Source organism: Anolis sagrei, chromosome 2 (assembly GCF_037176765.1).
Source record: "Anolis sagrei isolate rAnoSag1 chromosome 2, rAnoSag1.mat, whole genome shotgun sequence".
Taxonomy (NCBI): Eukaryota; Metazoa; Chordata; class Lepidosauria; order Squamata; family Dactyloidae; genus Anolis; species Anolis sagrei.
This window is the reverse complement of record NC_090022.1, coordinates 20346448-20369967: the sequence shown is the minus strand read 5'-3', so window position 1 is coordinate 20369967 and position 23520 is coordinate 20346448. Positions and strand designations below refer to the sequence as shown.

At 39.9% G+C, this 23520-nt stretch overlaps 1 protein-coding gene across 1 annotated transcript; it reads right to left on the bottom strand.

Annotated features, from left to right (window-relative positions):
* On the bottom strand, positions 1 to 20507 carry LOC137096006 (E3 ubiquitin-protein ligase TRIM39-like). The gene is made up of 7 exons (XM_067463327.1): positions 20082 to 20507; positions 16336 to 16431; positions 14077 to 14307; positions 13022 to 13044; positions 6095 to 6210; positions 3153 to 3201; positions 1 to 2256 (listed from the first exon to the last, which is right to left on the bottom strand). Exons 1-7 carry the CDS (start codon positions 20499 to 20501, stop codon positions 1629 to 1631), a joined length of 1563 nt encoding a protein of 520 aa, XP_067319428.1. The 5' UTR covers positions 20502 to 20507; the 3' UTR covers positions 1 to 1628.
* Between the last annotated feature and the right edge of the window lie 3013 nt (positions 20508 to 23520).

Sequence of the window (23520 nt, the reverse complement as noted above, 5' to 3'; positions counted from 1 at the left end):
TAGCATTCAATATGTTTATTGTGTTAGCTAATGTCCATGTCAAAGGGATTTAACATTTACAGAACATTCAAGAGAAAAAGTACAAAAGATAGTAGGCCAAATCATTACCATGCTCAGATAAAGTATAAGAACATTTCAAATTATAGATAAATTTCTAAGTTGCCAACATAAAATGACATTGATACTTTGGGCCTCCATGGCAATCTGTGGCAGTTTTATCCAGATCTCTTTTTATGTTCTGTTTTTCACCCAAAACAAAATACTATGTGTTACATAATCATTGAAATCACCAGAAAAAAATGAAGCCATTCTACAAGAGAGATCCTACTCCTATGTGTCAGCAAGGGTTTCAGAAATCTTTATCTGGGATCACTACACAGGGGATACATTAGCATGTGATGCACAATGACTTCCACCTGAGCTACAGGTATTGTTGGGACATCTCAACTTCAGAGAGTAGTCTCCTCTCCTCACATTGCACCACTCAGAATCAACACTTCATCACCATATTCATATCATTAAAGAAACTAAGGATGACCTAAAGGTATGCCAGGATTTGTTGAGAAGGTTTCTCTCTGGTAAGAGCTGCTGTATATAGGCATGAACCTGCAAGTTCATCAGATGCATTAGGTAGCATTGAGTTTGGTGGTACATTTCATAGACCACTGGTATGCCTATTGATGGCTGCCAGCCTGGATGAAGTTGGACTTAGCTTTGAGATCTGGCCCATTGTCCCATCTTAGGGACGGCAGCTATGTGGCATCCAATATTTGCAAACAAACATGTTTAGTTTTGGGGTGATAACTATGCAATGGTGAACATGGTTAATCAATACTTTCTTTAATAAACACAGGAACAAGCATTTTAGATATCTAAAGCTACCAAAACTACACAACTACATTTCGTCCACAACTATTGAAAATCTCTACAAACTTCTCACCCTCTGGCTTTAGACAATAACGTAACCACACTTCCCCTTAAAGCAGAACTCTACTAATTCATAAATTTCACAACAGATCAAGGACTCCATCACTGCCGTGAAAAAGTGGTGAATAGGGCCCAGTCTTTCTCAGTTAGTTAAAGATTTCTCCTTAATCAGCAAAGGTGATTTCTCTATCTCAGTTATTTTGCAGATAGATGTTCATTAGCAATTCTTCTTGTATTGGGATAAATGGTTCCTTCAATCTCTAAGTAGAAATAATTCTTGCAGCAGTTGTCATATATTATTGCATTCGCCCAAATGGGTCATGTGTTTTGTTGCACCAGTTTGTACTAGTGCAGTTTGTAACAGTGTCAACTAACTTAGCAGACTCCAAACAATGACATTTGAAGTGGGTCATACATCAGTCCTCTTTCCAAAGGAACTATGGCTTCTTGGGGAAAGATGTTAAGTCAGGAAAGCGGCAGCTTGATGTGACTATGAAAAAGTTGCCAACTAACCCCAAGACCATACTTGTCCCATGTTCTCTTAGAGAGATTTGTGGATTGGAATAGAGGAGAAAACAGATGGGGGGAAGTTATTATGGGAACAATGAGCAGAAACAGAGTTAAGCATCACTGCCCTACCCCATTCATAGGAGCTTGGCGTAATCCAGATTGGGGTTTGCTGATTTTTCACCAATATCATCTCATTTTCCCACACTGACCCAGGAGGAGATTGGCTCCCCAGAAAATGAAGCGTTGTAGAAACCATAAATGATATTTAACTCATCTTTAAAGAGCACTGAACCTTTTTCATAATCCAGAATCACAGAGATATTCTTTTTTCTATCCTTGTTCAAATCAGCATTTCTGTAAGGGACAGGTAGTGGTTTTGTATTTTTAAAGGGATATGGTCCTCGAGATAGTTTAGGAGAGGTGAATGCAGTCCAATTATACGTACCGTTTTCAGAATAGAGGCATATAGCCCAGTTCCCTTCTTTCACAAGGGGATCACACAGATTCCCTTGCACAGCTTGAAACCAGTTCCCTTCTTGCACACTTTGATCATGGCTATTCCTTAAGGACTCTTTGGCCACCCCCACAGCCCAGAATGTTGCATTCTCCATTTCTACCTCCCAGGAATGACACCCTGAGGTTATTTTTTCAAATCCCATAGTATAAGAGAAGCAAGACAACTTGAAATCTGCAGAAGGAGCCTGAAAGAGCCAGGGAGAGAATACAAATCCTGATTTACCATATACTGGGTTTTGTACATGGTTTCCTGGAAAATGCTCCACGATCAGTGAGGGGATTTTCATGTCCTTGCAGATATTGCTGTAAGAAGAAGGAAAAGTTGAGAAAACCAGTGTAGAGTGGGTTTAGAAAGTGGCAGGGTCAACTACAGTCCACCTCCTTGTGTTACATTGTTCTGAATGAGAACGTCGAGGTATTAAAAATATAGTTTTCCTTGAGTGGAAATCCAGAAAACAGAGTGTCATTCATCAGAAAATCATGCATCACTGATTTTCTGATAAATGACTTAATTTAAAAGATTTTAAAACTCATCTGGGAAATAGTTTTTACAACTATGGGGGAAGAAATAAAGATTACGACACTGATTATATAAAACCAAAATCCACAGACATGCCCTTACCACTTCATCACACTAGAGAAAAAATCCACGTAAAATTCGGTTTCTGCTTCCTGCAGAATTCTGGGGTTTGTAGTTTAGTGAGACTGTTAAAGTTTCCTCCCTAAACTACAAACCCCAGAAATCCGCAGGAAGACACATTCCTCAAGAGAATTTGATCAAACTAAGATGGAATAAACATGGGAGGAGGAGAGAAAGAAGCAAAAGAATTGTGTAGTTTTTGTGGGCTGACCAACTGATATAAATGTCTGTCTATAGAGGCTCTACTGCATGTGTCCAAATGAAGCAAACTGGGGGCAAGTATACATTGGTTGGTAAACTTGGGTCTGTCCAGCCCAGAAATGCCAATTAATAACAGCTGAAATAGGGTTAGTGGAAAGTGAGGCATAGGGATTCCTCCACCCCTACTTTGTGCAGTAGTTGGTATAGAAACAGTCCGCAAAAGCGACTGTCGGTTGCTCACCATTAATTAGCTTGTAAAATACAATGTGTTGATACCAAACTCATATTCTACCTTACTTTTATTTTGCTTTAAAGAGTTACAAAAAGCTTTGTCTGAAAGAAAAGAAAAATGTCAAACCTGTCTTGCTTTGCATTTGGAATTTCTGGAGATGGCGGCAATATAGTAGCTAGAAGACAAGGACAAAGAAGAACTATCAATATTGATGCATACAGATTCAAGAAGCAATATCTGATATTTCAGACTGCACAGATAGGCTGTTTGTCCATCTACTATCACAAGCACATTTCCTGAAATTATGTTAGAGAGTTTTCTCTCAGGTTGCTCCCAAGCTATGAAAGTTCTTCCATAGGAGGCTCAGTTGGTACCTCCTCCGTTGTTTGTATGGGTAGGTAAGGAACTTTAATTTGTGTGCTGTCATGCGCTGGGCCTATAGCAGTTGGCTTTTGAACAGGACGTGCTCTTTGTGCCCAGCGGGAAGCTGGGGTGCCTCAAGTGAGAGGCCCTAAGGATTTTCCTATACAGAGTCTTTAGAAGCTTGAAAGGTTGAACAAAGTCCTTTATTATTGCTTAAGTCTTCAACAAACAATCAAATACTTCTTAGATCTTCAGCAAATTAAACAAATGTTTCAAGGCTTTGAATCAACTAGTGGCTTTCTTAATCTTGTCCACAAGGGACAGGCAACTGGCTTCGTGAACTGTTTCTTTTCTTTAAGAGGAAAATCCTTTTTAACCCCTGCTTGGGCAATCTACTTTCTAAACTTTGCTGGTGTGGGCCCTACTCCCGGCTACAAACTGCTTCTTGGGTCCCGAGTAGACCTACCAGCCAAGGCTTTGTAGATTCTCCAGCTGGAGTCCTTTTGGATTTTCTCCACGAAAGGTGTGGATCTGTATCTTTAACCCCAACAAGGGCTGTGCTGTAAAACTGTTTTCCTTAGAAGCTTTAGGGCTGTTTCCCCCGGATGTTTCCTCCGGATGTTGTGAGAAATGAAGCTTCTTTACAGGTGGAGCTAATCCACGTCCTGTAGCTAAGCTTTCCAATGCAAGACTGACCTAAAATGGCTCCCTCTCCTCCTAGAGCCCTGGGGAAAGGGGTGGAACCAAAACTTAACAATGATTGATGGGTCATTGGCCCTATAATTGCAAACCAAGGGAAGCCGCCTTATTGCAAAATGCATGGAACCTTGGAATGCATGCAAACACTCAATAGAAAGAAAATAAAGTTGGAGCTCCTGGTACAGCCGTACCAGCACACTTTTAATAATAATAATATTTATTTATTTGACCAGTCATATGACCATTTCAAAATAGAACACGAGTAAAAAAAAAACAAGGCAAAAAGGTGAGGACAACAGCTGACCTTCTATTTATAGTCAGAATCTTATTTTCCTGGTTCTTCTTTCAGGAAACCTGCTATTTTCTTAATAGCTTTCAGAATAAAAAGGCTTACTCTGATTAGGTTGGATCTTTCCTGACCTTGCAAGAGGGATGTCAGAATATCATTTCTGTTGGGGGACCTGCAGTTGGATAATATTGGATGTAAATATCTGTCTCGCAGTTCAGTATATGCTGGACAGTCAATTAAGAAATGTTCAATATCTTCCACTGTTTGTTCTCCCCATATGCAGAATCTCTCACTTCTTGGGATGTTACAGTAGTGCCCAGTTTCCAACGTAATACCGAGTTGTTCAAACCTAGCCCTAGTATATATTCTTCTTAAGGGTAGTGGAAATTGAATAGTTAGGTAGTGCTCTAAATTAATATTCCTTTTGTGGGAAGCTAAAAACCTTGTGGCTAAAGACCTACCTATGCTCTCTAGGTCCAGCTGTGCATAGACATCCCGAATGTGACGCTTGCACACTTGCCATGCCCCCGGACCGACTTACAACAGAACACGTAAAGGGTTTTTTAAATGAGATCTGCTGTTTCCAGAACCATTGAATCATAGCCTTAAGAACAATTTTGGGATCCAAAGTATATTGCTTGGTGGAGGAAAGCCTGTGAGATTTTCTATACCAGCAAAATACTCCAGCTGCAATTCGGAGTATTCTGCTTCAGATTCCATCTATACAACCTTTAGCACCATCCCTTCTTGTACACCATGTTGATGTTGTATTGATGGCCACAATTTCCAATGCCCAAATTCAGAGTGGGATGGCTAGTTTTTCTTTTTTTCTCAGAACCATCACTTGCTTCCCAGCTCAGTCCAGCCATGAATGAGATCAGTGATGATTGGATTGATCAACACCCTTATCAGTAAGAATGCAAAATAATAAATGGTGTGTTTCTTCTTGGGAGCACCAAAATAGTGCTCCCAAGCACCTCCCCAGCAGAGTCCTGCTTGTAAAGTCACCTGTGCTGCAGTGAGAATGAGCTGCCCAGGCATGAAATCAAGAGTAAGTGGCTCTACACATTTTTAGCAATGGTAACAAAAGCCACCCACCATTCTATCCCGCATGCCCAATGCCATTTAGATCAAGATGCCCATGCAAGAAATACACTACAAAGTACATTGTTAAGTATCATCTAAAATGCAGATTCACTTCCAAACCTATCATATATCCTGTGTTTCCATAGCACCAGAGTCTAGGTAGATAAAGATTTTTTTCAATCACCAAAACATGACGATCTTTAAATATTTGAAGGCATATCATATAGAAGATAAAGCAAGCTTATTTTCTACATGTACTAATGGGTTTAAATTACAAGAAAAAATATTCTACTTAAAGCATTGGGAAGAACTTCTTGACCTTAATTGCAGATTAACAAGGGAATAGATTTTCTGAGATGGTAGTTGACTTTCTCAAGATCTACACGGGTCTTGTGGTCCCTTCCCATTCTGATTCCAGTAACTTCATTATTGGAAACTTTATGTTTAAAGTATTTATGTTTATACTTTCTAGGTTCCATCAAATCAATCTTTATGTTATGAATAATTGTATTTTAGAAAATGAATTTCAATGTCAAGAATGGGATATACATTTTAAAATAATTATTTAAACTAAATCAGATCAGCTATGTGTTAAACCTTGTTTTTAAGTTCAGAATTCATTATTCTTTACCTTTAAATGTATTGATGTCCGTTTGCATCCTATCATGAATTTTACCAAAATGTTCAATACGCTCCCTTTGATGAAGAAATAAAGTCTGGGGCACCTCAGATTTTTCCTTCTTACACCTGTGGGGAAGCAACTGGACATTATTTTTTCAGATAATTGTTTCAACAAGAAAGTTGCAAGAAAAAGTAGGCACATTGCGGCAAGACATGGCAGAGAAGGTAATCAGTTAATCTATTTGTTGTCTAAACTGGCTGTTACAAAGAGCAACGATCATCTGAAAATGTTACCATTTCATGAAACAGAAGAAAAATAGGAAATATGTACACTACATATTTGAATGCACAGATTGTTGTTGTGATGTGCCTCCAAGTTGCTTCCAACTTGTGCCAACGCTAAGTTGACCCTACCACAGGGTGTTCTTTGCCAGATTTGTTCAGAGGGAGTGGGTGTCTTAGCTTTCCTCTGAGGCTGAGATAGTGTGGACAGAAATTAAAACAAACCAATCGTAACTGCTGCTTTTCATGCAGGATTTTTGTTCCACGAGATGCACAGAAAATATCACAGAAAATCTTTTATCAAGAATCCATGTCAACTCAAGGAATATTTTCAAAATGTCAAAAAGGAAGAGTATCTGAGATGTGTTTGTAAAGAAAGGACATATCACCAATAAAATATATATATAACAATTAAGGCAGAGATCAAACAAGAGGTAGTCTTAGATCGGCCTCTTTGATTCAATCTGAAACAATGTAAGGAAAGTGTTTCCAATTTTTAAATGCTCTTATGAAAAATCCCTGATAACCCCTGGGCCCCAAAACTCATGGCCATGGTCTCGATTGCCAAGTTCAAGGCAACCTTTTACCCAGAAATCTAATTTGTGCACCCCCACAAATGTCTTTTACCCGGAAATACAAGTGTCACAAGCACTCAACAGGGGGAAACATAGGAAAGCCCCATCACCCCTTCAGGTAGCAGGCATAACCCCCTAACAATGCCTCCATGCACCTATCAATGAAGCCGGACTAAAGGTCACAGAAGTTGCTGAAGGTTTTATCTATGTCCTTCTCCTGGGAACCCATTCAGGCTGGCAAAAAGCCTTTACTACCCCTTGTTTCACCAGCATGAATAATTGAACTCATTCTGGCTGGGGAAATTACCTCAAACCTATCCATATTCTTTCCCTTCCCACACCCACAACCTGGGGATCACAACCAAATACAGTGAAGACATTTTCCCTTACAGGGAAAACCAACTGATCCCTAATCCATCTAAAACACAGACATGTGCCTTCCACCTCAAGAACAGACAAGCATCCCGAGCTCTGAGGATTACCTGGGAAGGAATCCCACTGGAGCATTGCACCACACCCAAATACCTGGGAGTCACTTTAGACCGTTCTCTGACCTACAAGAAGCACTGACTGAACATCAAACAAAAAGTGGGTGCTAGAAACAATATCATACGAAAGCTGACTGGCACAACCTGGGGATCACAACCAGATACAGTGAAGACATCTGCCCTTGCGCTATGCTACTCTGCTGCTGAGTACGCATGCCCAGTGTGGAACACATCTCACCACACTAAAACAGTGGATGTGGCTCTTAATGAGACATGCCACATTATCACAGGGTGTCTGTGCCCTACACAGCTGGAGAAATTACACTGCTTAGCCGGTATTGCACCACCTGACATCCGTCGGGAAGTAGCAGCCAATAGTGAAAGGACCAAGGCAGAGACATCTCCAGCTCATCCCCTGTTTGGGTATTAGCCAGCACGTCAATGACTTAAATCTAGAAATAGTTTTCTGAGATCTACAGAGACACTCGCTGGAACACCTCAGCAAGCGAGAGTCCAAAAGTGGCAGGCTCAAACCCAGAACCTCAACCAATGGCTGATACCAAATGAAAGACTCCCCCCTGGGCACACAGAGGACTGGGCGACTTGGAAGGCGCTGAACAGACTGCGCTCTGGCACCACAAGATGCAGAGCCAACCTTCAGAAATGGGGCTACAAAGTGGAATCCTTGACATGCGAATGTGGAGAGGAGCAAACCACTGACCACCTGCTGCAATGCAACCTGAGCCCAGCCACATGCACAATGGAGGACCTTCTTGCAGCAACACCAGAAGCATTCCAAGTGGCCAGATACTGGTCAAAGGACATTTAATCAACTACCAAACTCACAAAATTTGTATTTTGTATGTTTGTTTGCTTTCTTCTGTTAGAAATGTAATATAAGTGGCTGGTTGCCCTGACACGACAAATAAATACTAGGCCTGTGCGGTTTCGTTCGTTAATTCGTTATTTCGTTATTAATTCGTTATTTTTACCACATCCGACGCGATTTTAAAACACATTTTTAAACCCGGAAGGGTTTAAAAATATCGAAACAGCAGCCCCATATATTTTACGAGCTTCAGCTCGTGTCGTTAATGGGATGGAGGCTGCTGAGTGCTGCTGGTGCCTGGGAGCCAATCCGGCGCTCCCAAGCACCCCAGCAGTGCACCGTGGCTGCTTTTGATTGGCCGGGAAGGCTTTTAAAAGGAGCTCCGCGTGGCCGCGGAGCTCATTTCTAGCGCGGAGGCGAGGGAGGAGAGGTGTGGGAGGGCTGTGCTTGGTGCTTGCTTGGGTTGGCGTGGCTTGGCTTGGAGCAAAAAGACTAGTTGGTAGACTCTTCTGTTGGTGTGTGCTTTTGGGTCTTTTGGTTGTGTTAGAGATATTTAGATCGTTTGCCCTGACTCCTGCCTGTGTTAGCTCTACATCAGGGCCAGCTGAGTTTAGTATTTTCCATTTTTGAATATTTTCTAAATACCTTTCTTTTATTCTTAAAAAAAACTCAAAAATATTCTAAAAAAATTTAAGACTCTTCTGTGGCTGTGTGCTCTAGTTGGTCCCTGTTTGTGGCTGTGTTTGGTCCACATCAGGGCCAGTTTTTGGTTCATTTTCCATTTCTGAGTATTTTTAAAAAATACCTGTAGTGTCTTTTATTCTTTAAAAAAAACTCAAAAATATTCTAAAAAAATTTAAGACTCTTCTGTGGCTGTGTGCTCTAGTTGGTCCCTGTTTGTGGCTGTGTTTGGTCCACATCAGGGCCAGTTTTTGGTTCATTTTCCATTTCTGAGTATTTTTAAAAAATACCTGTAGTGTCTTTTATTCTTTAAAAAAAAACTCAAAAATATTCTAAAAAAATTTAAGACTCTTCTGTGGCTGTGTGCTCTAGTTGGTCCCTGTTTGTGGCTGTGTTTGGTCCACATCAGGGCCAGTTTCTGGTTTATTTTCCATTTCTGAGTATTTTTAAAAAATACCTGTAGTGTCTTTTATTCTTTAAAAAAATACAAAAAAAAATTCTAAAAAAAGAGAAGACTCTTCTGTTGGTATTTGCTCTCACTTGCCCTGTCTCGAGGCTGTGTTAGCTGTTCATCAGGGCCAGTTTCTGGTTTATTTTCCATTTCTGAGTATTTTTAAAAAATATCTGTAGTGTCTTTTATTCTTTAAAAAAATACAAAAAAAATTCTAAAAAAAGAGAAGACTCTTCTGTTGGTGTTTGCTCTCACTTGCCCTGTCTCGTGGCTGTGTTTGGTCAACATCAGGTCCACTTTTTGGTTAAGTTTCCATTTTTGAATAGAGGCACTCTACTCCTGTGCCCTCCCCCCCCCCAACTCCCTGTCATGCAGCCTTTGGCACTCCTGTGCCCTTCCCCCCCAAACTCCCTGTCATACAGCCGTTCCTCCGGTATCTGACCGTCTTCAAACCTCCGACTTTCGTTCTTGATTGATGCAAGTGGCCAGCTTTGACCACACTAATTTTTTCAAAGTAAATGCTTCGGTCCTCCACATTTTCATAGAAGCACTTCTTTTTATTGATGATTTTAATGGCGACTTTATGGCAAGTTTCTGTGCCCTTCCTCTTGGCACTCCTGTGCCTTCCCCCCCAACTCCCCGTCATGCAGCCTTTGGCACTCCTGTGCCCTCCACCCCCCCCAACTCCCTGTCATGCAGCCTTTGGCACTCCTGTGCCCTCCCCCCCCCAACTCCCTGTCATGCAGCCTTTGGAAAAACGAATGCGACTTTATTTTGTTATAAAAAATAGGGATTACTACAAAATGGGAAAGTTCAGAAAAGCAAAGGGGAAGCAAACTACAAGCTATCATTAGCTAAATATTTCTTTTATTCTTGATTAATGATTAATGATTAATGATTGATTTTAATGGCGACTTTTAGTCAAGTTTATATACGGTCACCCTCTTTTTTTCCCCGTCACCCCATCACGAATGGGGTTCAACGGGTTACCGGCACCTGTCGGCGTAGGGTAGACACACACTGTAGTGCGCGTGTAGCCCCGGACATCTAAGGGCATCACAGGAACCCCAGGACACTTTTTATTGATGATTTTAAAGGCGACTTTAATACTGGAGACCTCGGTACACTCCTTCTTTACCTTGGACGTTGTCCTCTGCCACCGAGCGCGCAGCTTCGGGAGGGACGCACATGATTAATGATTAATGTTTTTTAAATTAAAATTAAAATTAAACTCTAGCATTACCACAGTTATACAAGGATGGAATTACATTTTGGGAGGGTGCCCTGATGCGTACTAAACGCGGGAACATTGCCCTGATGCGATCGGACCCAGGTTATCTAGAGTAACCAAAGCGGCCGGGCCGAAATACTCTTCTGTTGGTGTTTGCTCTCACTTGCCCTGTCTCGTGGCTGTGTTTGGTCAACATCAGGTCCACTTTTTGGTTAATTTTCCATTTTTGAATAGAGGCACTCTACTCCTGTGCCCTCCCCCCCCCAACTCCCTGTCATGCAGCCTTTGGCACTTCCTCTCCCCCCAACTCCCTGTCATGCAGCCTTTGGCACTCCTGTGCCCTTCCTCCCCCCCCCCCAACTCATCACAACAGCTTCAGGATGGTTACCAAAATACTGTATATTTCAGGTTTGTGATTGATTACCAGTCTTGGAATTACTCTAAAGATTTTCTATCATATTATCTACCAATCTATATGTCTTTATTAACATTAATATGTAGTCTACATTATTGTAAAAAACTCAGAATTTGTGCCAAGAGGTAACTTAAAACAGGGTCCTTTAAGAATGAAGTCCATGTTGCAGGGACTCACTCTCATGGCAGAATGAAAGGAAAAAGAAGTTTTTCCCCTCTTTTATTGATTATTTCTCTGATCGTCTTAGAATCTCCGACTTTCGTTCTTGAGTAATGAAAATATGCATAACCTCAAAAAAAAAAACCAAATCCACAAAAAAACAAAAACCTCCGACTTTCGTTTCATTTGTTCATTTGAATAGTTGCAAAGACCCTTGTGTGCCTGGGTGTGCGTTTCTCCCTGTCCTGTGGCTGTGTTCGTTCGCTCCACAAGAGGGCAAGGTTTTTGTTAATTTTCCATTTTTGAATATTACTGAAAAATATTTCTCTTTTATTCTTCAAACAATTAAAAAAAAACCTAAAAAAAGAAAAGACCCTTGTGTGCCTGGGTGTGCGTTTCTCCCTGTCCTGTGGCTGTGTTCGCTCCACAAGAGGGCAAGGTTTTTGTTAATTTTCCATTTTTAAATATTACTGAAAAATATTTCTCTTTTATTCTTCAAAAAATCAAAAAATAACCTAAAAAAGAGAAGACCCTTCTGTTGGTGTATGCTCTCATTTGCCCTGTCTCGTGGCTGTGTTTGGTCCACATCAGGTCCAGTTTTGGTTAATTTTCCATTTCTGAATATTTTCTAAAAATACCTGCCTTTTATTCTTAAAAAAAATACAAAAAATATTCTAAAAAAGAAAAGACTCTTCTGTTGGTGTTTGCTCTCGACTGCCCTGTCTTTTGGCTGTGTTAGCTGTTCATCAGGGCCATTTTTGGGTTAATTTTCCATTTTTGAATACTTTCTAAAAATACCTGTCTTTTATTCTTAAAAAAATACAAAATATTCGCTTTAACGAATCGATTCGTTATTAATCTGAATATCGAATCGAATCGTAATTAATAACGAAGTCCCGGAAGCCGCTTTTGCGCATGCGCGATCGCGTCCGCCATTTTAACGAATCGATTTTGTTATATTCATAACGAATCGACCCCTTCCTCCCCCACTCGAATAACGAAGTTTCGGAAATGTTTCGGAAAAAGTTTCGGGGGTCCGCCATCTTTACAAAATGTTTTGTAAATATTTACGAAATTTCGTAAATACCGAAACTTTTTTTTGGAAAGTTTTGTAAATATTTTAAATATCGAAACAAAAAAACACCCCAATTACAAATCGATTTTAGAAACAAATTTTTTCTTGATCAAACAGGCCTAATAAATACCCATGAGAACAAGCAGTGACCAGAAAACTTTAAACTACATAATTTATTAAATTCCCACCATGCCTGGAGCCAATCAACAGCAATGATGGACAGTGCTTCTGCACCTATCAGGGAATGGATTATAGCTGGCCACAATCTAGACCAATCATTAACCAGAGAAGCAAAGCTCTTTTTAAAAAGTGCTTTCAGAGTGTTATAAATCTTTCTCTAAAGCTGCACTGGGTTATTTCAGGTTTTGGAGCTCAGACTCTGCTACATCCACTTTGGCCAAGTTGAATAAAATGCCCCTGTTCTTTGCCTTTATCCATTTAAATGACCTGTCATAATTTAAAACACATCTGAAGACCTATCACTTCAGGCAGAGCCTATCAGATCAGTTTTAATCATTAATTTTAAACTTGAATTCTGTGTTTTAATCTTTTTGTTCTGTGTATTTAAATGTATTTTATAGAAATATGCTTTAAAATTTAAGTGTTATGCTTCACACTGAATGGCTATAATTCAGATTTTTGATAAGATCACAAAATCATACCTTTGAAGTGTGCCTAAAGGTTCTACGTTTAACCAAAGAGAGGCAGGATATTGCTAATCTCCTCCAGGATTAAAGAAAAACCTACATACCTTTCCAAGGATCCTTTGATGTCCTAGAAAATAAAGAAAGAGAACTTCAATCACATGCACCAGATGACCCAAAGACTACTAAAGGGACATATCCTGTGATATTTCCCACATTTTGACATACCTCCACTGACTTTGCAGGACTCTAATAATTCACACTATTCGAGAACTTGATATGTTTCTTGAGGTGATTTGTACAACAGCATATGCAGTAGTTTTAGACTGATTTTTTTTACTCAGTGCATCAGGATGTTTTGAGTTTTAAAAGTAAGGAGAATAATATTGAATTTTGTCCACACAAATGGATAAGGAATACAAATAACACAAAACAGAAGCAAAATGGTTTCTTTACAAATCAAGAGGTTTTGTTCTTGTGCAGATGAACAATTCTCTGATAGAATAAATCAGAAAGTCATGATGTTATATTTCATCAAAACTTAGCCAACGATCAGGCACAAATATCAGCAGTTCACAAGACACAGAACACAGCAGAATTCCAACACCAATATAAAACAGTTAATAACCTAATCTAATTCACAATTAATACACATAGCCCCCTTCTGAAAAAATCTTGCCAAGAAAACCCCACCTGTTCATCATAGCACATACTTTTTCTCAGTGGCATCCCTTGCACTTATCATTGCTTTATTTTGTGACTGATAATTTACAAGCATGACTGGTGGACAGAGGCGGCCCTAGCTAATTTTCAACGGTAAGCAAACAGTATTTTGGGTGCGCCCCCCCCCCCCCCCAACCAATCATTGATATAGATTTTCTGTTCGTCATGGGAGTTCTGTGTGCCATATTTGGTTCAATTCCATCATTGGTGGAGTTCAGAATGCTCTTTGATTGTAGGTGAACTATACATCCCAGTAACTACAACTCACATATGTCAAGGTCTATTTCCCCCCAAGAGCGCCTCAAGAGCGCCCCTGGGCAAAATCAACTATACTGCAAATGCTTACTTTGTGTAATGGGTTGAGCCGCCCCTGGCTGGTGGAGCATATGTCTCTGAACATCCAGGGACAACCTATTTTTTTTTTCCTACCAAAGCTTACCTGCAACAATTCATTTTCTGGCTGGTTATGTTTTTCTTCCATCTTCTTGATATCTGTCTCAACAGAGGAAATTTCCTCAGATAGTCTGGCAGTCTCTTCACTACTGATGTTTTGAATCTCTTTATCCAGATCTTGCAATTGAGTCAGCAAGTCCTGTTCTTTTTTGTCTAGGAATTCACGCAGTTGCTTAAATTCAGTGACTATTTTTGTTCTCTCTGTTTCAATGTTTTCCTGTAGTGAAAAAGAAAACAGACCAGCCTCAGGAGTTTCACTCTACACACTCACACTTCTGAGCCATAGAGCGGGAAATATACAATCACTGCAACAAAACAAAACAAAACCCTGAATAACCTAGAACCAAATTGGAGGGCATATTTATTAAATTCATGAATAATCAAATCTGAAAAAGTAAATTCACAAATGGGGTGGGGAGAAAAGGTGACTGTATTGTCATCATCATGGTTATTGTTATTATCATCCTGCTTCCCTCACAATAATGGGACCTAAGGCAGCTAACAACATCTTGAAAAGCAACACAAAGCCATTGATAAAAGTATGAGTTATTGTTTTCAAAAATGATTCAAACCATTAAAGAATGTATAAACATTACTCATTTAAAAACATTTGTAAAAACATCACATACAAATATTAAAAACATAATTCTCTATATAAACTAATGACTCTGCTTCAATAGTGAACACCCTTAGATGTCTGGATAGAGTTCAGTGCCTTAAAGTTCAAATTCTAAAGTTGAGGGTCTTCACCATCCAAACACTAAAGCAGGTTGCTGCTGTTAACTCTCAAAACAATATGGGGTTGAATACTTACAAAATGCGATACTTTTACAAGTCTAGACTAAGCATCACTTAGCCAAAATGCTTGGGACCAGAAGTGCCTTATATTTTGGATCCCCCCCCCCCCCCCCCCCCAGATTTTGGAATATCTGTATTGGCATATACACATACATCATGAGATATCTTGGAGAAGGGACCCATGTCTAAACTCATAATACATGTATGCTTCATGCATACCTTACACACATAATCTGAAGTTAGCTTTATAAATCTGTTTTGATAATTTTGTACATGGAACAAAGTTTATGTGCACTCAACCATCAGGAAGCAATGGTGTCATCATCTCAGTTTCCATGTTGACAATTTCAGATTTTAGAGTATTTTGGATTTCAGAATTCTAGATAAGGGATGATCAGCTTGTATTTGCAAAGCTGAGCAAACAGGTGTGTGCAGGTACAGCTGTACCAGGAGCTCCAATTGTGTTTGCTTTGCATTGAATGTTTATTGTAGTCCCAAGTTTCAGGGACTCTGCAGATAGGTGGCTTCTTTTGGCTGCAATAATAGGGCAAGCCACCTGTCAGTTATCATTAGGTTCCTGTCCCCTTTTTGGGTTTTGGAGGGAATAGGAGCCATTTTGGGTTAGTCCACACAGAGAAGCCTTTCATGCAGGACATAAAACTAAGAGCTCCTGTAGAAAGCTTCGTCTTCTACAGCTTTGCTGGGGATATACAGCCCCGCGGCTTGGCCAGGAGATATACAGCATTACAGCTTGGCCGGGGAGAAAAGGCCCCATAGCTTGGCCGAGGATTTTACAGTCTTACAGCTCCTTTGCTGAGGGAATCCAGTCCCACAGCACTTCAGCCAGCCATCACAGAAACCTGAACTCCTTTTTCCTCTGGAAGTCTACAAAGCTCTGCTTGGTAAGGATCACTCGCGGAAACCAGAAGCAGTTGGTACCGGGTGCAGGGGCTCCACACCAACAGAGGCAAAGACAGACTGCCCAGATTAGAAGTTAAGGATTTCCCCATTAGTTAATATACAGTTTACGAAGATAGTGCCTGTCCCCTGTGGACAAGATTGAGAGAGAGCCAATAGACTATTAAGAAAGCCTTAAAGTACCTGTTTGTTTTAAATAATAAAGAACTTTGTTGAACCTTTAAGCAATCTAAAGACTCTGTTTTAAGGAAATCCAAAGGCCTTTGATCTGAGGCAGCCCCGGCATCCCGTTGGGCACACAGAATTTATGTCCTGTCTACAGTCTTATGTACAGGCCCAGCGTGCGACAGCACAAGGTGAAGTACCTTATCTCTATGGTCTTCTCGAGATTGCCTCCTCTGCATGGAGTACCTGTACTCTTATCATTCTTTCCGGTCTAGAGGTATGGCTCCATGCTGAAAGTTTCAACTCTATCTTCCAGTGGCAATGTCAATTAGCTTAAGTAATGTTGTTATTGATTTATACTCACCAATAGTTTCTGCATTTCAGTCTCCAAACTCTGTTTATGAGTCAAAATGTCATCTCTCTCTTTCTCCAGAATTTTCAGATGATCCCAAATTTTGTTCTAGAGAAAAAAATGAAGCTATTTCAGTTAGTTCTGAGATTTTTCTATGGTGGCAAAAAGAGGAAGTAGTACTTGCACTCTTCCTGCAGGCTTCTGCATTTATTTAAACCTTTTCTAATCATAATGAGTTCATGTGCAGATGCTTTTGTAACCCCTTTCAGTTATTGCTTTGCTCCAATGGGTGGGGAAACCTTAAAGAAAATACTGTTAGCCCTCTGCATCTTCAGCTTTAACTTCTGCAGACTTGATTATTTGCATGTTTGCCTAACCTGTTCTCTCTGCACAGGCTCATGCTAGAAGACCTTGAAATTCCTAAAGAACACACCTTCTAGTAAAGGACCCAGAGATTCCTAGAGAAATGCTTTTTCAGATTTTAAAAATGTGTTTTTAATGTCCAGTTTTCCCATTTTTGCAAAAGTTCTGTGCCCCAAACCCTAGCATTTGGATAATAGAATCATAGCATTAGAAGAGACCACAATGGCCATCCATGAAATAAAAAGTGTAAGCTAGAGAAGAAAGAATTAATGCAGTCTGATTTACAAGGCTTTAGCCTTCTTCGCCAAAAAAAAACACTAATGCATCGCAACACTACAAATCCCATAATTCTGCAGCACTGAGCCATGTGACAGTTCAAGTGGTGTCAAATTGCATTAATTCTACTGTATAGAGCTTGTCTTGCAATAAAAATATATAAAGGCACCTTACTAGATACTGGGAAATGTGTGTACAGTATATATGTCATTTGAAGTGGTTGACTAAAGCTAATAGGCTTCTTCACTTATATATGTTGGATGAAAAACCAGCTAATATTTAAAAATGTTTAGTAAGATTTATAGTGAACTTCTATGCACCATTTAATCTTACAGCCATTTAATCTGAAAAATAAATTGAGAAGACTACTTTTACTTTTCTAGTTTTGGCAAGGAAAGGATAATGGTTGTGGGACATTTCTTGCCTCTTCCTCTTGTCTCTTCCTTCCTCATAGAAACTGGTTGCTTTCCTTGATCTTCTCCCTCCTCTGCCCTTGTTTTTTTTTTCCAGAGCACATTGTTATTCTTTCCCCCATTTATATTCTTTTCTCTATCTCTACTTGTAAAGATGTAGATATTATAATATCAGCAATGTAATTTATCCCCCCCTCTACAATGTAACCCCTTACATCAGTGTTCCTCAACCTTCCTAACTAATGCTGCAACCCCTTAACACAGTTTGTCATGTTGTGGTGGCCTACATCCAGAGAACATTGTGGACTCAAACAATGATAGATCTGGACCAAACCTGGAAAAAATACTCAATATGCTCAAATGTGATCAGTGGTGGAGTTTGGGGAAAATAGACCTTGACATTTGGGAGTTGTAGTTGCTGGGATTTATAGTTCATCTACAATTCAAACCGCACCAACAATAGAATTGGGCCAAACTTCCCACACAGAACCTTCATGCCTTGAAGGGACTCACTGGCGCAAGCCTTCCTCCAGCCTCACCCGCTATCCCTCAAACCACATTGTCATGTGCCGAGCATGCCTGCTCTCCCCTCCCCGCCTGGAGTCTCAGAAACAGCCCTTCCTTTGGCTGAGAGCTGACCAATCACAGCGGGGGAGGATTCACCATCTGTTTCCAAAAAGGAAGAGAAGGGCAAGCAGAGAGATCTTCAGCGTTCTCTGCCAAAGGGGTTGCTAAGACCATCAGAAATATATACATGGGGCTGCCCTTGAAGACAGCCCAGAAATTGCAATTGGTCCAATGGGCAGCAGCCAGATTACTAACTGGAGCGACTTACAGGGAGCGATCATTGGCTGCCGTTCATTTTCTGGTCCCAATTCAAGGCGCAGGTTCTGACCTACAAAGCCCTGAATGGTTTGGGACCCACCTTCCTGCATGACCGCATTTCTGTTTACGAACCCACGCGATCTCTTTGATCATTTGGAGAGGCCCTGCTCTCGCACCCGCCCCCTTCACAGGTACGATTGGTGGAGACGAGGGAGAGGGCCTTCTCTATGGTGGCCCCTTGACTCTGGAACTCACTCCCAAAGGATATCAGACAAGCCCCCACCTTGGCAGTCTTTAGGAGGAGCTTGAAAACGTGGCTGTTCCAGTGTCCCTTCCCTGAATAAAGGAAATTGAGATTCCACCTAAACATTAGGAAGAACTTCCTGACTGTGAGAGGTGTTCAGAAGTGGAACTCTCTGCCCCAGAGTGTGGTGGAGGCTCCTTCTTTGGAGGCTTTTAAACAGAGGCTGGATGGCCATCTTTCAGGGGTGCTTTGAATGCAATTTTCCTGCTTCTTGGCAGGGGGTTGGACTGGATGGCCCATGAGGTCTCTTCCAACTCTATGATTCTAAAATCTAAAATTCTAAACAAATGCCCTGTTCTGAGTAATTCCCTGCAAAATGTCCTCTGAAGTACTTTATCTACTCATTGGAGTGATCCCCCTACATTACCCTTCAACCCCCACCCCTACTTAGATATACCCTACCTCTGTTCACACCCAGTGTTTTTAAAAAAAATTAATCAATAGGTGTGGCCCTGCCCACTATGTTTTTAAATTCTGTTATACCTTATATGTTATTTTTAGTAATTGCACTGTGTTTTATTTGCTTGTTTACTGTGTTGTTTTTACTGATGTATTTTGTTGGGCTTGGCCTCATGTAAGCCGCCCCAAGTTCCATCGGGGAGATGGTGGCGGGGTATAAAGATTATTATTATTATTATTATTATTATTATTATTTTCTGATGGTCTTCGGTGACCCCCCGGGGACTCTCTCATTACCCCCCCCCCGGTGGACCCAACCCCCAGGTTGGAAAACACTGCCTTATATAAAGTTCCTCTATGTCCTTTAGCTATTCCTAAATATGTTGCGTTTATGCATTTTTAAAAGATTTGTTTGTAACAAGCTTCTACGTTTTATCCACAGGTCAAAGCAGAATCCATACTTTTTGGCTCCCAAAGTTGCTCTCATTAGGTTGACTTACATATGGGTATATACAGTATTTCCAAGTATCATTGAGAACATACAGGAAAGAGAAGACAGAAATCCAGGCATTCTGCACTCAGCTCATTAGTAGAAAAGCAGAAAATGAAACATACAGAGCTCCAGCATAAGCACAGAAAGAGCAAGAGATCTCAGAGACCTCCAATAGAAGAACTCAAATATCTCAGGCCCCTTCCACACAACTGAATAAAATCCCACATTTTCTGCTTTGAACTGAAATGTATGGCAGTGTGGACTCAGATAGCCCGGTTCAAAGCAGATATTCTGCCTCGATATTCTGGGTTATATGGCTGTGTGGAAGGGCTGCAAAAAAGAAGTAACAATTTAAGAATCATAGACTCAAAGAGTTGGAAGAGACCTCATGGTCCATCCAGTCCAACCCCCTGCCAAGAAGCAGGAATATTGCATTCAAATCACCCCTGACAGATGGCCATCCAGCCTCTGTTTAAAAGCCTCCAAAGAAGGAGCCTCCACCACACTCCGGGGCAGAGAGTTCCACTGCTGAACGGCTCTCACAGTCAGGAAGTTCTTCCTCATGTTCAGATGGAATCTCCTTTCTTGTAGTTTGAAGCCATAATCAAGAAGATTAACCATAATCAAACAACAGAAAACCCTTAAAAGCAACAGGTCAATTTATTCCTCACCCATTGCTACTTACCTTATATTCTTCAAAAGCCTCCTCCTTTGGAATCACTTTGTGTTGCCTGTGTTCTTTGGATTTGTCACATACCACACAGATTAGAATTTGATCATCTTCACAGAATAGTTTCAAAGGCTCCTGGTGGCGTTCACACACTTTCTCCGATATCTCTCCCCCTCTGAGTATCTGAAGACTGAATTTCTTGGCGATTTCAACAATACTTGCCAGTTGTCGTATTGGCCTGATGTTCTTTTGTTGGCAGGGCTCTCTGCATTGCGGGCAAGATGTATCAGTGTCAGGCCCATTCCAACACTGGGTGATACACTTTTGGCAGAAAATATGCCCACAGTCTATGATCACTGGATCTTTGAAGTACTCCAGGCAAATTGGACAAGTTGTTTCCTCACACAGATTCCGGACGGGGCTTGCAGCTGCCATTGTGTCTGTCTGAACTCTAATGAAAACTTCACTTTCGTTTCTAAGCTTTGAAACACATCTGGGCGGAGCTGTTCTTTGTGCTGACTCAGACTCAGCTTTCTTTGCATGAGAACTGGCAAAAAGAATCACAAACTAAAATGGTTTGCTATTATTTTTAAACACTTCTTTTAAAAAGATAACAAAGTTTGGCAGTGTTGGCAAGTAGTATAGCTAAATATATAACATATGATATGTTTATCTTGCATTAAAGCTAAACACATGCTTTATCTATAGGAAATAATCTAGCACCTGCAGGACTGAGATCTACTTCACCTGGTGCTTATTTTACAAACCTCTTTATCTATTTGTCTGGTGGTCATGACCTATTTTCAAAACAACTGATACACATTGTGCATTTAATCACCTATGTACATAGTGATCTCAGAGAAAAATTGCCTCCAAACTTTAACTGGGCTAAACTGAAAGTGTTTTAAGCTTCTTACTGCCAGTGTACCATTTTGTGCCAGAGTGACTGGACAAGGAATCTCATCCCACCATTTCCCTTCCCACCCAACCCTACTTCAGACATGTTTGAAATAAAATAAGATATAAAGAAATAAATACAAAGTAAACCAGGTTTGAATTGTTGTGAGTTTTCCAGGGTGTATGGCCATGTTCCAGAAGCATTCTCTCCTGATGTTTTGCCCACATCAATGGCAGGCATCCTCAGAGATAGTGAGGTATATTGGAAACGAGTCAAGGGAGTCTGAGGGAGTTGTAGTCCAAAACACCTGGAGGGCCAAAGTTTGCCCATGCCTGGTGTATTAAACTACATTATATGGATCTATACCAGACATCCTCAAACTATGGCCCTCCAACCATTTGTATCTCTGCATCATAAGGCATTGCTTTGACCTCTGCACCATAAGCAGGGCCGTAGCCAGAAATTTTTTTTGGGAGGGGTTGAAAATTTGGAGGGGGAGGGTGTTGAAAATTTCACACGGGGGGGGGGGGGGTTGAAACCTGCCTCCTAGCTCACGCTGAAGACAAGAGCACATCAGAGGGCAGACCAGCCTTCAATAGCCTGCAGCTCCGCTCCTGTCAACCCCCTCCACCAAGTCTGGCCTCCTTAATGAGATCATTCAACCTCCCCCCCCACAACTTGGTTGCTTCACTACATCGGCTATCGCTGCAAGTAATGACAGTGTGAATAAATTGCCAATATTTGCTTGAGATAGTGCTTGCAGTTCTGGAGTGACTTCTTTGTGTCTCATAGCACGGGGATTTGGTTAACCAGGTTTTTTTTTAACCTGAAAGATTGGGAGGGGGGGTTTAACCCCTAACATCCCCCCCCCCCCCCCCCCCGGCTACAGGCCTGACCATAAGTCAGTGCTTTGTAGGTTTTATTTATTATTTACAGTATATATTAGACTTAGTTGATCCAGTTCGGTAATTTCTTTGTTATTTATTCGTTATTTTTACACCTTTAGAAGCGATTTTGATGCGTTTTAGCAACCCGGAAGTGTTTTTGCCATATCAAAGCCGCGTCCGCCATCTTCCATACGACTCCCCCAGTGAATCGTAAATGCTGGTGGCGTGGCCTTCAGGAACAGCTGTTCTCTCAGCTTTTCTTCCCACCTTGCAACCACCTTCCCACCATGCCCACCTCGCAAAGCCGCCAATGCAAAGAGGAAAGATATAATATAATATAAATAATATAATATAATAATATACAATTATAATAATATAATATAATAATATAATATAATATACAATAATATATCATATTATATATAATATATATAATATGATATAATATGATATAAAATGTAATAATATAATAATAGTTTTAACCTCGGAGAAGGAGAAAGGAGAGAGAGAGAGAGAGCTTCCAGCTGGCAAATCCCACATTCCCCCCTCCCTCCTCTTTCTCCTGGCATCCTTCTTGGCCAGGATTTAAATCGGATTAGAGAGGAGATGCTAGAGGAAACCTGAGAGAAGAGAGAGCTATATGTACTGTCTCTTCCCTTCCCTTCCTCTTCCTTCCTATTATATATTATATTACTATATTATTATTATTATATTATTATTGTATATTATTATATTATCATTATATTATATTATATGTTATAATTGTATATTATTATATTATATTAATATAATTGTATATTAAAGCACCCCTGACAGATGGCCATCCATTCTTAATAATAATAATAATATAATATAATATATAATAATAATAGTTTTAAGCTGCTGGGCCAGGAAGACGTTTAGCTGGGTTATATATTATATATATTATAATATATATAATATAATATATTGTAATATAATATACAATAATATAATATAATATTATATAATATATAATATAATATATAATAATATAGAATTATAATATATAATATCATAATATAATAATATCATATATATATAATATCTATATATACAATAATATAATATATAATATAATATAGTAATATAATAATAATAATTTTAACCTCCCAAGTTTAGCTGGGTTATTACAGAGAAGCCATTTCAAACCCTTGTAAACAAGAGTTTTTGTGCTCCTAACGACTAGATTCCTGTAAGTGCTTACTTCGGATTGTTTTTAGAGGACATCGCATTCTGGGGTTAATCTTCTGCTTTTGGACGTACTACACAACTTGGGACTGTTATTTGACAACACTTGTTTGCTTACACCTGGTTTCCTTGTGTTTTCTCACCTCTGTGATTTCGAAGCCATTTGCTTGAAGTTTCTGTAATCCCAGATTATATACCAGTATAATCTGGATTATTTGCAAAGTTACTTTTTGCACAGCAATTTGCTACAGACTTTAAGTTCTAGTTAGATATGCTGAATTAAGTGTTTCTAGCTATTTTTGTTGTGTTATTAAACTTTGTTTGGACCTTTATTTTTGTGTTTTTGTGGCTCCTTTAAGGCATCTGGTCCACGACAATAATATAATAATATAATAAATATAATATAATATAATATAATAATAATAATATAATATATAATATATATATAATATACAATAAT

Bases quoted from the DNA above. Each gene is read 5' to 3' on its own strand.
- LOC137096006 (XM_067463327.1), bottom strand. From the start codon at position 20,501: ATGGCAGCTGCAAGCCCCGTCCGGAATCTGTGTGAGGAAACAACTTGT. The intron at 14,308-16,335 runs GTGAGTATAAAT...TTTTCACTACAG, and splicing joins CTGAAATGCAGAAACTATTG to GAAAACATTGAAACAGAGAG. The intron at 2,257-3,152 runs GTTTGACATTTT...TTCTTCTTACAG, and splicing joins CCAAATGCAAAGCAAGACAG to CAATATCTGCAAGGACATGA.